The sequence below is a fragment of the Daucus carota genome, chromosome 2 (genome assembly GCF_001625215.2).
Source record: "Daucus carota subsp. sativus chromosome 2, DH1 v3.0, whole genome shotgun sequence".
NCBI lineage: Eukaryota > Viridiplantae > Streptophyta > Magnoliopsida > Apiales > Apiaceae > Daucus > Daucus carota.
Genome location: NC_030382.2, coordinates 45,290,055 through 45,305,844, shown reverse-complemented (window position 1 = coordinate 45,305,844; position 15,790 = coordinate 45,290,055). Strand labels below are relative to the sequence as shown.

The following is a 15,790-nucleotide window of genomic DNA, read 5'->3' as shown; positions in this document are numbered from 1 at the left end:
AACGATGTTAAAATTTCAATTATTGATGATAAATTACGAATTATATACCCGTGTGTGTTTCGCAAGGCTAGTAATAAATAAAAAGAAAAGAGAAGTTTATAGACGGAAGAGAAATAATTGTTGAAGGATTGTGGTTACCACGTTAAGCTCTCAATCACATAACCAGAATAACATGTATAATCATTTTGTGTTAAAAAGGAGCTGATGGAAAGAAGCTAAAACCAAATAAAAGCTACGTTATGCAACTTCTTTTCTGAGCTTTTTTCTCCTCAATTAAGTGCTTTAAAAAACTTGCCAAACAGGCATACACAAGAGGAGCGGGCTTCCAGGCTTTTAAGCCCAGAAGCACCTGCTCCCAAACACCCACGTTATATATAACTTGTATAAGAAGAATTACTGTACTGGCACCGGTATAGAATATATAGGCTAATTATGTGTTGGAAAATATTTTTTACTTTTATAAATAATATTTTTTGCAAATATAATTCAAATCGAGACCAACACATATACAGTGGACACAAACTTAGAGGGTGTTTGCTGGGTTTAAAGCCAGGGATTTAAGCTGAAAAATGTTAGTTGTGTAGTAAGTCAGAAATAAGGTAGAGTTTGAAGTATTTTTTGGATGCCTAAATTTTTTTAAACTTTTTTTTGATAAAAATTACCTCTAAATCATAAGTTACTCATAAATCAATTTTATTTATATTATTATATTTTTAATAACTCACAAGTCATTCATAAGTCAAAATTACCCAAACCGACTTTTTATAAGCTATCAGCATGTTAATTCATAAATTCACCTTAAATCATAAGTCATAAACTCAGCCAAATGGGCTTTTAGATACGGTTAGTTTTGTAATTTTGTAATGAACCGTCAAAAAACTAATTGTAATAGTATATATTAATTGATATTGCATGTTAATTAAAAAATAACTAATTCATCTAAATATGTATTTAAGTAGCGTATTATCTTTTTAACAAATAGAGAACTTGTGTTACTCCCTCCGCCCCAATCAATTATATACAGTTTCCTTTTCGAGATGTCTCATCATTTTTATACATTCCCAAAATAGCAACTTTTTATAATATACCCACTACATTCTCTCACTATCTCCATTATATAATAATAAAAGCACTATTACCCTCACTACTTTACTCCACTATCTCAAATCTATTATTGAAAAGTATATATGTGGGTCCCACCACTTTACCTACTTTCCATCTAACTTTACTCATTTCTTATATTTTTTTTTTGGTCTTCATGTCCGATCCCAATATATATAAAATTCATTGTGACGAAGGGGGAGTATTATATTATCAAAGGAGAAGCTAAATTTGGAACATAACTAATTTGTAAGAAATTAAAAGAAAAAAAAGTAAAAACGTGTTTTCTGTTTAAATATAAATAATGGCGTGTGTTTTACAAGACATCAAAGTAAACTAGAGCGCGTCTGCTGCTGCTGCTACCACTGTAGAGAGAGAGAGAGAGCGAGGATGGACGGGCAGAGAAGAGGCGGAAGAGGTTACAATTCGGGTCCGGGTCGGAACCCACCCGGAGCTCCTCCTCCTCCCCCTCCTAAATCCCTCAATCAAGAACCAATCGATCGCGAAAAGGTTCACTATCCCCTCTTTGCACTTAGTTCTCATGTTTATATGTATGTAATTTGGCTTTATTCAATCTGATTGTGTATGTTTATTCAGGATTTATCTTTTGGGGGTTTATATCTGTGCCTATAGTTTATTCTTTGTTTTAAGTGTAATTTTCTTAATCTTTTTTGCTTTCTTGGGTTCTGATTTAGGTTTTATCAAAATTGGGATAGTTGAGGTCTATTTTAGGTCAGCTAAATGAGTAGATACTTAGAGGAACACTCAATGTTGTGTATTTTGAGTGCCTCAGTTGCGAGATGATCAGAAACCTTGAGAAATGAATTAAGTTAATGGCAGCATTATGATGTAATTGTAGTGTTCGCTGTTCTCTCTAAATATCTGGTGTAACTTCTAACAGCACTCATTGCTCATGTTCTTGATGGTCCCTCATTATTCGAGAACTGTCCCTTAAATTGAAATTGTTTTTCTGAAGAGAAGTCTAAAGCCATATTAGAATGTAGGGCTGAGGACACCAAAATTATTAATGAGAGAATCTCTTTCCTTTTTCTTTACGCAATCTTGTGGCCAGTGAAGTATTAAGACATGTGAAAAATTAGTGGATGCTTTCTGTCGTAATATGGAGAGTCATCCAAGGCACTATACAGGGATTAAAATTAGAAAAAGGTGTCATGCTTGAACCTATGTGCATTTAGGTTCTACATGTGAGCTTTACAAGACACCCTGAGCGGTAAAAATGCTGCATAAACATGCATAAAAGATACAAACAAGGGCAAAGAGCTTTACACATAAGTAAGATATGCACTCAGAACACCTGGCTTTATATTTATGAACTTCACAAGATGTTTTTGATAGGATAATAAATCAATCTTTATTTAGCAACTTTGCGAACTTCATAGAGTCTTGCTTAAGAACTTTAAAAAAGCTTTGTCATTCAACTAAGAATGATTGTATTCATACCTGTAATATATGAAGAAGAAAGGATTCAATACAAGACATTTACCAAAAAATGTCATATATTAGCTAGAACCTTGTGAGGAGATCCGAGATCATCTGTCAGTACTTCTCTAATTTATGCGCTTCATCCGAATTCTATGATGCAAACTTTTACTCCATCCTCCCCAAAAAATTTAGTTACATTTTTATAATAAAATTCGCTATACTTTGACAAGACATTCCTTTGGGACCACACACTAATGTATATATAGACAACTTGTTCAAAGATGGATTTTTCGAATTGTTCTAAAGCTAATGGCCATCATCCTATCTTGCTGCTTATTTTGAATCATTTTGTTTCACCAGCTTAGTTCTGTTTTTGGTTATATCTTTAGCAGTTCTGCAGTTTACAATCTTACTTTTCTTCTCATTGTTATATTGTATTTTCTGGAAACAGTAATTAGTGAAAATTTAACATCTGACATATTGTTGTATTTAGTACTACTAATTATATTTTAAAATTTGCAGACATGCCCGCTATTGCTTCGTGTATTTACTAAGGTAAGTGCTCCTCATAAAGTGGCATATTGTGCTATTCACAAAATCTTGTTTTGTTTGTCAGTCTCTAGTTCAATTTGTTGCTGTGACCACTGATTTTCGAAATCACTTGTTAGTAAATTGATTTTTCCTCAAAGGTAGTGTGTCCTGATTTTTTTAAAAATCCGAGTCTATTCATGTGTCCATTCGTTAAGTCTTTTACGTAATTTAAATTACTTACAGGTAAAAGTGGTGTAAGCTTCAATGTAAATTAAATCCTTAAAAGTAAAAGTGGTTTGTTTTTGTAAAAAGTAAATTTAATCCAACTTCTAAGCTGATTTTAAAATTAGGAAAAATGACTTGGTTCAGTTATTATTTTGCAAATTGACTTGGGAAAAAAAATCAGGATCACCCTTTTTGAATGTAATCTCTTGGCAATGTTTTGTTATCGTGTTAAATTTACATTGTATCAGTTATATATTATTAAGAAATTGAAGTAGAACAGATGAGTTATAATATCCCAGACTAATGAAACTTTTGCAGGTTGGCGGTCATCATTCTAATGAAGAGTTTTCAGTGAGGGGGAAGGAGCCTAAAGATGAGGTCCAAATTTATACATGGAAGGATGCTACACTACGCGAGCTAACTGATCTAGTACATATTTCCTTCTTTACTTTTAAATGCAAATTTAATGATCTTGTTCCTACTCCCTCAGTCCCCTCCAATTGTTTACATTGCGGGCAAAGGGTTTGGCACGCATTTTAAGGCTCCTATAAAGTATAGTTTCATAAATTATTTTTAACTTTTTTTTTCTAAATAAAAGTTTAATGTTTAAATTTTTATACAAGAAAAGAAAATTTTAAAAATAAGTTATAAAGTTTCAAAAATAAGTTATAAAATATATATGCACCTTAAAATGCGTGCCAAGGAGTGAAAAGAACTGTAACGGAGGGAGTAGTAATTAGTGTTTATCTGTTGCACCTGCTGTGTACTACATCATGCATAATTTTAGAAGTAAGTTAAAAAATTTTAAAAATGAGTTATAAGATATATTTTATTTACACCTTAAAATGCGTGCCAAGGAGTGAAAAGAACTGTGACGGAGGGAGTAGTAATTAGTGTTTATCTGTTGCACCTGTTGTGGACTACATCATGCATACTATCCGTAAAGCAACACTGGAGAAAGTTAAAAGCGAAATGAATTCCTCCAGTAAAATATTATGTATTGTAGCCTAGTCACTTGCTTAATACAAGGTGAAATCCACCAGTTAGTGTAGGATTGTGGCTGCTCTAATGTACACCTTACAAGAACTCTATTGTTAAGCTTCCTCGATACTTTTGATGGGGTTATTATGTATCCAACCGAATAGGCTAAAATAGGGTGTTTCATTTGATCTGTTTCCCCTTTAAAGTAATAATTTCAATGATGAACAAAAACTCTTTTTTTGGCATGCGATTCCTGATTTATTATAACCCCATGTGTTGGCCTGATTGATTGCTTTTTGTAATATTCAGAGTGGTTTATGTATAAGCTAGAAACTCTGTGTTGGTGCTTATGGTATTGGTTGTGGCTCATTTTAGGTTAAAGAGGTTGCTCCAGAGGCCAGAAGAAGAGATGCAACGCTGTCCTTTGCTTTTGTATATCCTAGTAAAACTGGTCGGCTTGTTGTTAGAGAGGTTAGTTCTACATTCTATTCTATTTATATGTTTTTTAATGTAACATGTATACACGGCACATGACTCATTAAATACACAGCACATGACTCATTACTTGTGAATTTGTTTTTGGTCAAAAGGAAAAATTGTTAGATATTGTAGTTTTGTGATTACTGACACCTGGTTTAATGGTTTCATTCCTCGTTCCCTTTATTTTTGTTCAAATCCTTTTCAGTTCTCAAGTTCTTGAACTTAAAGGTTCTACCATATATCATTTTCCTTCCATATTTACACCCAAAATTCTGAAACCGTTGAGAATATGATGTGGGACAAAGATTTAAGAAAATATAATAATGAAATAAAAACAGGACCATATATTTGGGCGGATTAACCGTATAAACTCTATTACCCCCAAGAGTTTCTCCTCGGCATAAAAATTGTGATTTTTGTGGATGGTAAACTATAGGGTAATTCCTAAACGATTGATTCAGTAACTTCTATGTGGTAATTAAATTTCTGGGGATTGCTGGCAATACTATATTACTATGTGGGACTTCCTATGGAAATTATACATAAGAACCTAAGATTATGACCCTTAAACAGTTGAATACTTTGCTCAAGGGTTTAACTTAGAGTTCACAAGACTAAACAGCTAGCTATCTATGTACACGTATAACTTATAATTCTTTAATCTTAATTCTATTAAAAGGTCGGAAGAACATCTTCTGTTCCAAATCCAAGAAGACCAGACGATAGTAAATTGGCATTGAGGGACGTTGACTTTGAGGTATGTTATTGTCTTCCTTTGTTAACATAAAATCTGCAGTCCATGAATTTGTTTCCGATAAGCATTGTGAATTGCAGATTGGAGATTACCTGGATGTGGCGATTCTGTAGAGTGGATTTTGTCGTGCTCGATCCCCCAGCACTCTTATTGGATTCTGTAGAGTGGATTTTCTCGTGCTCAATCACTTTGCTACCCATTTCCAACACCTAAATGTTCTACAGCACAATGATCTGAATTTTGTTGTTGATACAATGGCACCCTTGCATTGATCACATCGTCTGATGACAATGTTGGATTTAAAATACACTTCTAGATTGTGTATGCAATACTTAAGTTTTTTATCTATTTGCTTTTCAACTCGCAGTTTCCTTTTCTTAAGCTGCAAGTGATGTTACCGCCTGAACAGGTCTTCAGGCATATAATGTTCATGTTTCATGCTGATAGAAAGCAGTGAAGGCATAAAGCAGCATAGTAAAGTGATGATGTAATTTAAGAAACACCTTCTAAATATAGTTTTCCAAATAAAAGTAAGAAACGTTTTATAAACTCTGGCCAGTTTTACACAGATAGATTATTTACTTCTTCCTGGAATTCTTTAACAAATAAGAAGTAGAAGTATAATAAAATTTGTCCTGAATATTTTACAGCTTCATTCTGTACAGTGGTTACCCTAATGAAATAAAGTATGTGCAGCCAAGAAAACTGAGATTCGGAGTCCTTTATTTGTTTGTTCGGGGGCCTGAAGCAAGGCAATGTTCTCATCTGTCTCGAGGCATGATGTACTAGTGTGATAAGATGAGTTATGCCCTAACAAATATATATTCTGAATCCCTTTGGACAACATAATCTTCCTGAATCCATTAGCAATCATATTTACTTCTTTTTTCCCTCCTACTTTCAAACTTCTTGTCTCTTATGTTTCAAGGACTTATTATAGACCGCAACTGTCAAATTGCATTGTTAAATTTCTTCCGATGAGTGATACTTTTTCGCAAGAATTCAAAGACAGCTGACACAGATTCTTATCAAACTGATAGGGTGATCGTCCTTGTATATCCATGGTTGGTTGCCCCCAGACATTAGTCATGTTGAGCCATCCGTATAATAAGTCACTGCATTGCAGGACATAACAACGTTGCTAACAAATAGTGCTAATTCAGGCTATTATTCTCAGTCGCTAAAACCCTTAACACGTTTCTGTTTCGTGTAAAAAGAAAAACAGACTTTGCTAAAATCTTTTACACGCACCTGTTCCGTGTAGAAAGAAAGACAGACGTCTGTTCAAGTGCGCACACATACATTTCCCAATCTTGAATAGTGAAACCTGATACAAAAAAAGGGTTTCCAAACTCAAACTTATCAAGTTAGTGTCACTGACTCACTGAGCCGACCAAGAATGTTACTATCACAACAAATATAAATAACTTCCAACATCACTGCTATCTTGTCTTAATAAGTAACACCTAATTCACGTAAATTCAAGCAATAGTCCAGTGTAATCCATCCAAATCACCCACACTCACCATGACACACTGTTATATTTCACGTTTTGCATGTACAAATATTTCAGTATCGATCTAGCTTGGATTAACTCAACTTACTTCTCTTGCCTGTATATATTAAGAATACGCTTTGTCACTTTGCAGGGGTTTACATCACTCTAATCTAGAAAATGCAAGCAAGTTAAATGGTGGTAAGTTGGTCACTACTTAATGATAATCACTTAACTTGTCCTACTTAAACTAGTAATAAGCTTGTGATATTTCTTATTTCCCTCAGATTCTTTAACTCTTTTGTTTAAGAAAACAACAATATCTTTCTTTAGTGGTGCAGGGTAACATGGAATATTACAGTGTAACATGGGATATTACAGTCTAATTTACGACAATCTTTTCCAATGAAATGAAGATTGTGTGATTATCAATCTAAAACTAACTATGATATGGGCGAATTCTGCTCCTGCAGGCTATAGAAAGTCTAAGAAAATTTCAATACGGGGGCTTCTTCTGCCATTGTCTATTTGGATGATGTTTGTGTATTGTTTATACGTGGAGATGATAGGAGGCCATCCTTCTAAGGGTTCTTGCAAAATAGTATATGCCAGATAAAGCAACATTTGGGAGGACAGTAACTACAGAGTGATCCTGGTTTCTGAGGATTAACGTTTTTAATTTAGTGACTAGTGAAAAGTTAATCAAATAGAGCGGTTGACGTGAGCTTACACAGGTTTGGTCATTTCATATCACATCCGAATTCACGTTGGATATCAATTATTTCCAATATGAACCCCACCTGGATTAACTTGTATTGGATCCATCAAATACAAGTTGAACATAAATCACTTGCAATCAGATAATTATGCTTAAAACTAACAATATATGATCAATTTGTTGAGACACTTAAAATAATACAAATGGTAGAAAATTTCAGTGCTATAATCTAATCTTAAGGACCTAGGGTACATACCCAGGACCAGGAAATCGACCACACTATACCCAGCTTCAAGTATGATTTTGTAACAAATATGATTCGATCCTGTAGCCCTTTGCTGAGTTTGGTATTTTTCCGTCTCCAGAAGTTCATAATAATTTGAATATGATCCCATGTATCAATGTGTTTAGGTGGATCCAAATCAGACTTTGGATAATACTGTCTGTTTTATACCCCTGTTCATGACTAACGATAGACTATCGACAGCTGCTGTACTCTAATTATATAGAGTCAAAATATTATTAAACAAGTGATGCAGTTAATTTTACTCTTAAAACAAAGAATAAGTTACTCAGATCACTATCAATCTCTCCCGAAGAAAAAAGTACATTTAGAGATAAAAGTTAAAAGGTCACAAAATTATAGTTATATACTTAAAAAGAATATGGTCCACTAAAAATAAACACAAAACGACGGTATATAACTTACTTTGTTAGAGTATTTCACAGTGATCTGAGATGTGCTGCAATTTATTACCCTGAGATATGCTTCTGTTTCCTGAAGAAATGGAAAATAAGAGACATGGTTAGAATCACCTTTGTAAAAATGTTAATCTCAAGGTAGCTCAACTTGAGATAAATATCAACTTAAATCTCTGATATCTTAGATGCTAACCGGAAATGACTATTGGGGTATACGGTCAAAATTGAACTTGTGAACCGTTTCAATTTTTTACTTGTCACAGCTAGCTTATGCTGCTAGAGAAAGGTCTTGTTATGGTTGTATGTTCAATAAAAAAGCTCTAGTGATTGGAGTTGATATTTTAACTATAACAGGCCCAAGACAAAAACATGTCTGGACAACACATAATCCTGATAAAGGTATCCCATGAAAGAGAATTCTCTCTTTCTCTCTCACTCTCACTCACACACACACACACACACACAGAACTACATTCTTTTTAAATATATGCATCCTGATACCTATGTCCATATTACAATCTTTGTATTACCCTCTATATGACAAACAAAACACCAGACGACGTAGTCATGACACTTAAATGAGAGTGATAGAGTAGAAAGACATGATAGTGAATTCTATATAAGATTCCAGCTTTTGTTCATCGAATTCCCCAAGAAACGGCTTTGGCTTTTCATTAATACGATTCTCCTTTTTTTCATTCCCACCAACCACTTTTCTGTTGTGAGCTATAACGTACATACCTATATATAAATAAGACTCCTGGCACTCTATCAAGTATCTGTTTAAGCATGCCAATGCCATCTCCTACACTAAAATCTTGGTATTCACCAACAAAAGAATCAAAAAATGAACAAAAAGCATTGGTATTCGATGCATCCCTTCTTCAACATGAATTAAACATACCAGCACAGTTCATATGGCCTGACCACGAAAAGCCTTCTGCTGATCAGCCACAGACACCTCCACTTGTTGTGCCTCCCATTGACTTGAAAGGCTTCCTCACTGGCGAGCCTGATGCTATCTCAAATGCCATAAAGCTCGTAGATGAAGCCTGTCGAAAGCATGGGTTTTTCCAAGTTGTCAATCATGGAATTGATTCAAAACTTATAAATGAAGCTCACAAGAACATTAGCGGTTTCTTCGGATTGCCACTCTTGGAAAAGCAAAGAGCACAGAAAAAGGCTGGTGATGTTTCTGGATATGCTAGCAGCTTTACTAACAGGTTTTCCTCAAAGCTTCCGTGGAAAGAAACACTTTCTTTTCGATATTCTGCTGATCAACAATCTGCTTACAAAGTTGAAGATTATTTCTCAAGTGTAATGGGAGAAGAATTTAGACAATTTGGGTAGGACTCTTGCTGACAGAAAATATATTAACTATGCTCTTGATTCTTGAACTCTAACTACTAAACACATGACGCACAATAGTACTATATCTTTTGATATTAATTTTTATTTTTTGTTTTCTTAGGAGGATTTGCCAAGAATATTGCGAAGCTATGAGCAATCTGTCTCTTGTTATCATGGAGCTTCTTGGAATGAGCCTTGGTATAGGTCCGTCGTATCTTAGGGAATTTTTTGAAGAAAACGACTCAATAATGAGGTTGAATTTCTATCCTCCTTGCCAGAAACCCGATCAAACTTTAGGAACTGGACCTCATTGTGATCCTACATCCCTAACCATTCTCCATCAAGATGATGTTGGGGGCCTTGAGGTGTATGTTGACAATCAATGGCGGTCTATTCTTCCCAACACAGAAGCTTTTGTCGTAAATATTGGTGACACATTTATGGTAAGTTCAATATCATTATTCTAATTCTATATCACACAAAAATATGTGAAATGAATTGAGTAAATTTTAGATAGCTGCAAGTCTTAGCACTAAACAACATGGACATTTACTAATGTAGTTCTGTGAACCTTTTTCAGGCTCTATCTAATGGAATTTACAAGAGTTGTTTACACAGAGCTGTTGTAAACAATCGTACACCAAGAAAATCTCTTGCCTTTTTTCTTTCCCCAAAGATGGATAAAGTGGTGAGGTCGCCAGAGGCATTAATTAAGATGGACGGTGCAAGAAATTTCCCAGATTTCACATGGTCAACTTTCCTTGAGTTCACACAGAAGCATTACAGATCAGACATGAACACTCTTGAGGCCTTTGCAGACTGGCTAAAACTTAGAAATAAGTAAGAGGATTATATAAAATAATATGTGTGCAGCAGCACATTATGATTGGGAGGATTAAACTTGGTGAAGTGGAAAGGGACTGGGAAGAATAGACTGATAAAAAGGGGATTGGCTAAGGCCTTGTTTAGCTGCTACATTCCTGTACTACTAATTTAGGAGTATGGATATTCAAAACATGTAAGAGGCATATTATTAAATAAAGAGAGTAATGAATTAATCTTCATCTTTATCTGTGTTTCCATTGAAAATTCAGCTTAAGCTTAATTCTGCTTCGTGACTACGTCCAAGTTCTGTAAATTTCATTATCTAATGCCTGATTGCCTGGATGGCAGGAGAAAAAAATTGAGTTTAACCGATGACTAGCATATCGTTTAAAAAACCTCGGAGGTTGTAAATAATGTTCATATTTGTACTTTCATTAAGGTTGTGAAACATGTATGAGTCAGATACACAAGTGCACAAAATTACATTCATGTCCCATGAGAATTTAATATTGTTGTTGATTAGCTTTTAAAAAGAACCCAACAAAAACAAGCTTTCCTATCTCCTACACAGCATATACACAATACAGATACCCACTGTCTTTAGAGAATTTGTAGAGCACCAATAACCATCCACAGGACTACAGCATCTCAAGGGCAATTAGTTTGATATTATAATAGACATGCAGAAAGTTTCATATGCTTAATATTTATATGTAGTGGCATAGTGCATCAAAATATTACGTGGCCAAATTAATCATATAGTGCTTAAGATTTATGAAATATAACTTACTTGGTCATGATTCTTTTCCCACCAGCTGGTCATTGTATAGTCTTCTTACTATCTAAAGATTTCACCATCTATCTTCAGGCCGTTGTAATGCACACGAGATGATAAGAAAGTTCAGTCAGATGTGGTTCTTCGTCTAGAGCCAGTCAGCAGCACATGCTACATGTAAAAATGAATAGCTAGCAAAACAACGGTAACTTCTGTAATAAGATTAAGGATGTCAATTTTTGTGGCAATAACTGATGGCATATAATTGCATAGTATTTATTTAATACTATGCTGTCTTGCTCGGGTTGTTCAAGTAATCATACCATTACAAGAGGATAATGAGATTCTCAGAGCAACTCCAACAAGGGGTATCTAGGGGTGCCAACCATTGGAGCATATTTTGGAAAATGGATGCTAAAAATGATGTGGAAATGAGAGGATATACAAAATGATGTTTTTCATTATGTGACTTAGTTGGCACTCCTCAGGGGATGCGTACCATTGGAGTTGCTCTTATGTGCACAAACGTCAAGAAGTTATACAAGCACACAATATACTAATATGTTGTTTTCTAGATCTTATGTGCAACATTTATGGGCCAAACCACCTCAGCTACTCAATATCAGTGTTATTGTTAGTGATATTTGGTACTTGACTAAAAATTCAGGAACATTTGCCCCCTTGGTGTCAGTGTGGCTCTGCCATAACATATCTGAACAATTTCAAGAAGGTGAACACTAATATGTAGTCATGGTATAACACATTAGAAAGATTAATAAACATAAGAAGGTATATAAAAAAAATTTAATCAACTACTAGAACATAAAGTATTTGTTCAAAGGTAGTAGGCAGCTACTCCAAAAAAATTAATGCTAATTATCCTTCAGAAATATATTCGTCAAGAGAGTTGCTTAACTATTATATATTCTGTTGATGACGAGTTAGAAAATATGGGAATTTATTCAGTCAGCACTCAACTTATATACTCAGACCATGAGACCAGACCACAAAATTTATGCGATAAGAGATAAGATTCAGCATTATAATTGATGACTCAACTTTAGTGTATATAATATAAGGGGGGTGTATTCAATTTGGATTCTTAAGGGGTTTTTTCGTTCATAAAGTCCAGTTGTATTCAATTCTTCAAATCCAGTAGCCTTAACCTTTTGACCCAGATTAATGACATGATTTATGCTCAGGAAATCTTTTCTTCTAAATTGTTAACTGCCCAAAAAGGTCAAAAAACTTGGTCCCTGTTGGTTGTGGAAGTGGAACGGGCTTTCTTTGGAAAGTCCACTAGCAGCCTAGCACTCGCATCAGATCCTAAATTACGATGATTTTTAGGAGGGTTCTCACTGGACCTAGGGGAAGTTGATCACGTAGTATATGAGGTCAAAACTCGATGATTGTCGCAGGGTGCTAGCTAGCTGATCAATGTGAGGGATATAAAAGTTAGTTGTCCGAGTTGAGATGGGCCATTAACACCCAACGCCAAATAATTTGGAGCATGTATGAGAAAAAATAAATTGTATACTATAGAATGATATTAATAATAGGGAAAATAGATTTTTTTGTCACCCAACTTATTATTTGTTTAGAAACCTATCACTGAATTATAATTTTTTTCTTTTTTGCCACAATTACTCCAGCTTAAATGTTGTCACAAGTTTAAAACTATGGCAGGCTAGGGAATAAGGATGAAGAGCAACACACAAGCAATCAGGCACACATACAACTATACAAGCACATGCAGTCATGCATACACAATTAGTTTTGTCTATTAACTCAAACAAACCTTGTTTCTTTTCTTCTTACTCTCCTTGAATAATGTGACACAATAGGTTAAACCGAAATCATAAAGGAAGAACCCTCAAGGTAGCTGTGGCTGCCATCTTATTCTAAAACTCTAGCAACATCAACTCAGAGGAAAATTAAATTATGACACGTAAAAGAATAGAGCGACACCGAGCCTGAAATCATACATGTTTCCGCATTTGTTAGAAGCTAAGCTCCCAAATTGCATCTTTCAATCATGCTCCTCTTGCAGGGGAGAAAACTTTATACTCTGCGCCGTGTATATCATTCCTTTCCAATTTTTTTTACCTATCTTTATATTATATTTATATAAAAAGGATCCCAAAGAGGATGACGTGTAGCCTCTCAAATCTCCTCTTTTACATTTCCTCAATTCCTAGACTCCCATGTCTATTTTCTCTCAAATGATAGGATTTCAGTGTTAGTTAATTCTGGAATTTTGAAATTCCTCGAAAAGTCTCCTGTTAATGTATTACTCTAACTTTACTACTTCAGTTACATATTTGAAAAGGCTGAAACTCTAAGTATTTAGCTTCAGCTCTGATGTGCTCTAAATAATACATTTAAATCGCAAGCGCACGATCACCGTTTTAATATTTAAGATTCGTCCACCGAGATTAAAATTATTTTCGCAACCTATTATTATTAACCTAGGCGGATTAGAACCAAATTTTTAGAATTTCGGGTTTATTAGCTAATTAATGAGCAGGAGAAATTGACTACTAATTCGAATACAACCAATTAAACTAGAAATTAACTAAAATTAAACTCGCAAATACACGACTTAAAAGTTACAAATAATTAAGAAACTTTCTGCATAATATCTCTAAAAACTAAGCTAGCCTATAACATATTATTATCAACAGAAGATAACCACGTTGACTAATGACTACCCAGCCATTTACTTAATCTAAAAGAAATATAAAATGAAATAAACTAGGCACATGTACTAAATACACTCACAAAAACAATTCCTACACCAAGCTAAACGCGGGGTCACTGAACCTAGTAAACTAACATAGACGCTACAAAGGAAATAAAAGAAAACTACAGAAAGTTATACTCCACTGCTAGACTTAAAAATAAAAGAAACGAAGCAAGCCAACAACTCGAAAAACATGAACTAATCAAAACAACTCGGTAAAAGAACATGGACTCGTTGAATTAACTCGGAATAAACTCGGCTTGCGACACAGCTACTGGCTAAGAACAGACTCAACAAAGCAGAGGAGACTCGACCCACAAACTCGACGCAGCCAAAAAAAGCCGATCCAAACTAAGCTTTCAAGAAACGAACTCAGCTTTGGACTCGGGAAGAAACAGGGGACTCAGTAAAAGAAAGCACAGCAGGAAACTAACAAACAAAAGCCAACAATCGATTGAAAACTTTGAAATAAACTCAAAGAAACCAGTCTTAAAACTAGACTAAAACGCAGCCAACAATACACAAACTCAGCGAAACACACAACTCATCTAAAGACTCGATTAAATACAACCCAAAACAAAAGACTCGACTGAGACCATCTGCAGAACTCGACAAAGCAAACCACACTAAAACTCAGCATTAAAAACAAAGAACTCAACTCAGATGAAACTCGGAAACAACTCGGTGCTAACTCGGACAAAACCAGGACTATCAGCAACGAACAACTACTGATATAACTACTCAAACCCAGGACGCGACTCGGAGGTTGGACTCGGTACGAAATCTGACTAAACTATGCACTAAACGCAGCAGTACAAAGGATGAAACTCGCAGTTAACAAAATAAAAGAAAGAAGAAACAGTAGGCGCGTGTATAGTTAATAAACTGCAATCGAAAAGGGGTTTTTGTTTTCTCTAGAAATCAGAAAAGGAAGAAAAGCGATTTGTTAATAAAATAAAAACAGAGTAACGAGAACAGGGGCTGAGTTTAGTGATTAGAGAACAAACGCATATAAATTAAATAAGTGGCTAATTGTTTATAACAAAGAACGAACTGCCAAGATTAATGTTGTTATACTAAAGCTTTTAAATCGGAATTAACAAACCCCCACACAAACGATTTTTGTGCTAGAGTTCATGTTTCTTCCAAAAATTAAATTTAAATATAAAGAGAGCTACAACTAATTAATGGCTCCTTCCAATCTACAAACAACTTTGAACATTTTGTAGTTAGAGGAAGATTTCATAGCCAAAGGAAACATTAAGAACAATAATGTAAGAACAAAAGATCAAATCTTGCATTAAAATATTAAAGTGTTTACAAAAGGAGAAGAGAGCATTACAAATTAAAACTAGATCTAGACTATAAAAGAGAGGCTACTAAAAAGAGAAAATCCTAGGTTGCTAGGTTGGTTGGTGGCTAGGTTTCTAGGTTGGTGGGTTACAAGTAAAAGAAGAGGAGTATTTATAACTAAAGAATTAGGGTTTAGGGGTAGGGTGGCTCAATCTTGACCATCCATGTGCCTTGTGTGTTGGGAAGATTGTGGCCCTCCATGTGTCCCTTAGTTGCCAACTCTTTTTTTCTTCTTTTCTTTTCCCTTTTCTTCTTTTTCTTGCATTTTCTCTTCTTTCTTTATTTATCTACAATTTCCTGAAATAAAATAAATA

The 15,790-nt window shown here is 34.6% G+C and overlaps 2 protein-coding genes and 1 long non-coding RNA gene across 4 annotated transcripts; 2 read left to right on the top strand and 1 right to left on the bottom strand.

The window, feature by feature from the left end:
• The first annotated feature begins 1,421 nt into the window (after nt 1-1,421).
• LOC108209174 (histone deacetylase complex subunit SAP18) lies at nt 1,422-5,881 on the top strand. Its single transcript, XM_017379956.2, has 6 exons — nt 1,422-1,611; nt 3,067-3,099; nt 3,619-3,729; nt 4,657-4,752; nt 5,441-5,518; nt 5,596-5,881. The coding sequence occupies exons 1-6, from the start codon at nt 1,492-1,494 to the stop codon at nt 5,626-5,628; spliced, it is 471 nt and encodes a 156-aa protein (XP_017235445.1). The 5' UTR covers nt 1,422-1,491; the 3' UTR covers nt 5,629-5,881.
• Nucleotides 5,882-6,031: 150 nt separating this feature from the next.
• LOC108209175 (uncharacterized) lies at nt 6,032-15,156 on the bottom strand. Of its 2 annotated transcripts, none has more exons than XR_001804533.2 (5): nt 11,396-15,156; nt 9,335-9,482; nt 8,438-8,506; nt 6,767-6,842; nt 6,032-6,630 (listed from the first exon to the last, which is right to left on the bottom strand). It is a non-coding gene; the product is annotated as an uncharacterized LOC108209175 (long non-coding RNA). The 2 variants fall into 2 exon arrangements; XR_010288969.1 differs by having other exon boundaries at nt 9,335-9,715; nt 11,396-13,741.
• LOC108209173 (gibberellin 20 oxidase 1) lies at nt 8,912-10,850 on the top strand. The gene is made up of 3 exons (XM_017379955.2): nt 8,912-9,776; nt 9,902-10,223; nt 10,361-10,850. The coding sequence occupies exons 1-3, from the start codon at nt 9,220-9,222 to the stop codon at nt 10,622-10,624; spliced, it is 1,143 nt and encodes a 380-aa protein (XP_017235444.1). The 5' UTR covers nt 8,912-9,219; the 3' UTR covers nt 10,625-10,850.
• Nucleotides 15,157-15,790: the final 634 nt, after the last annotated feature.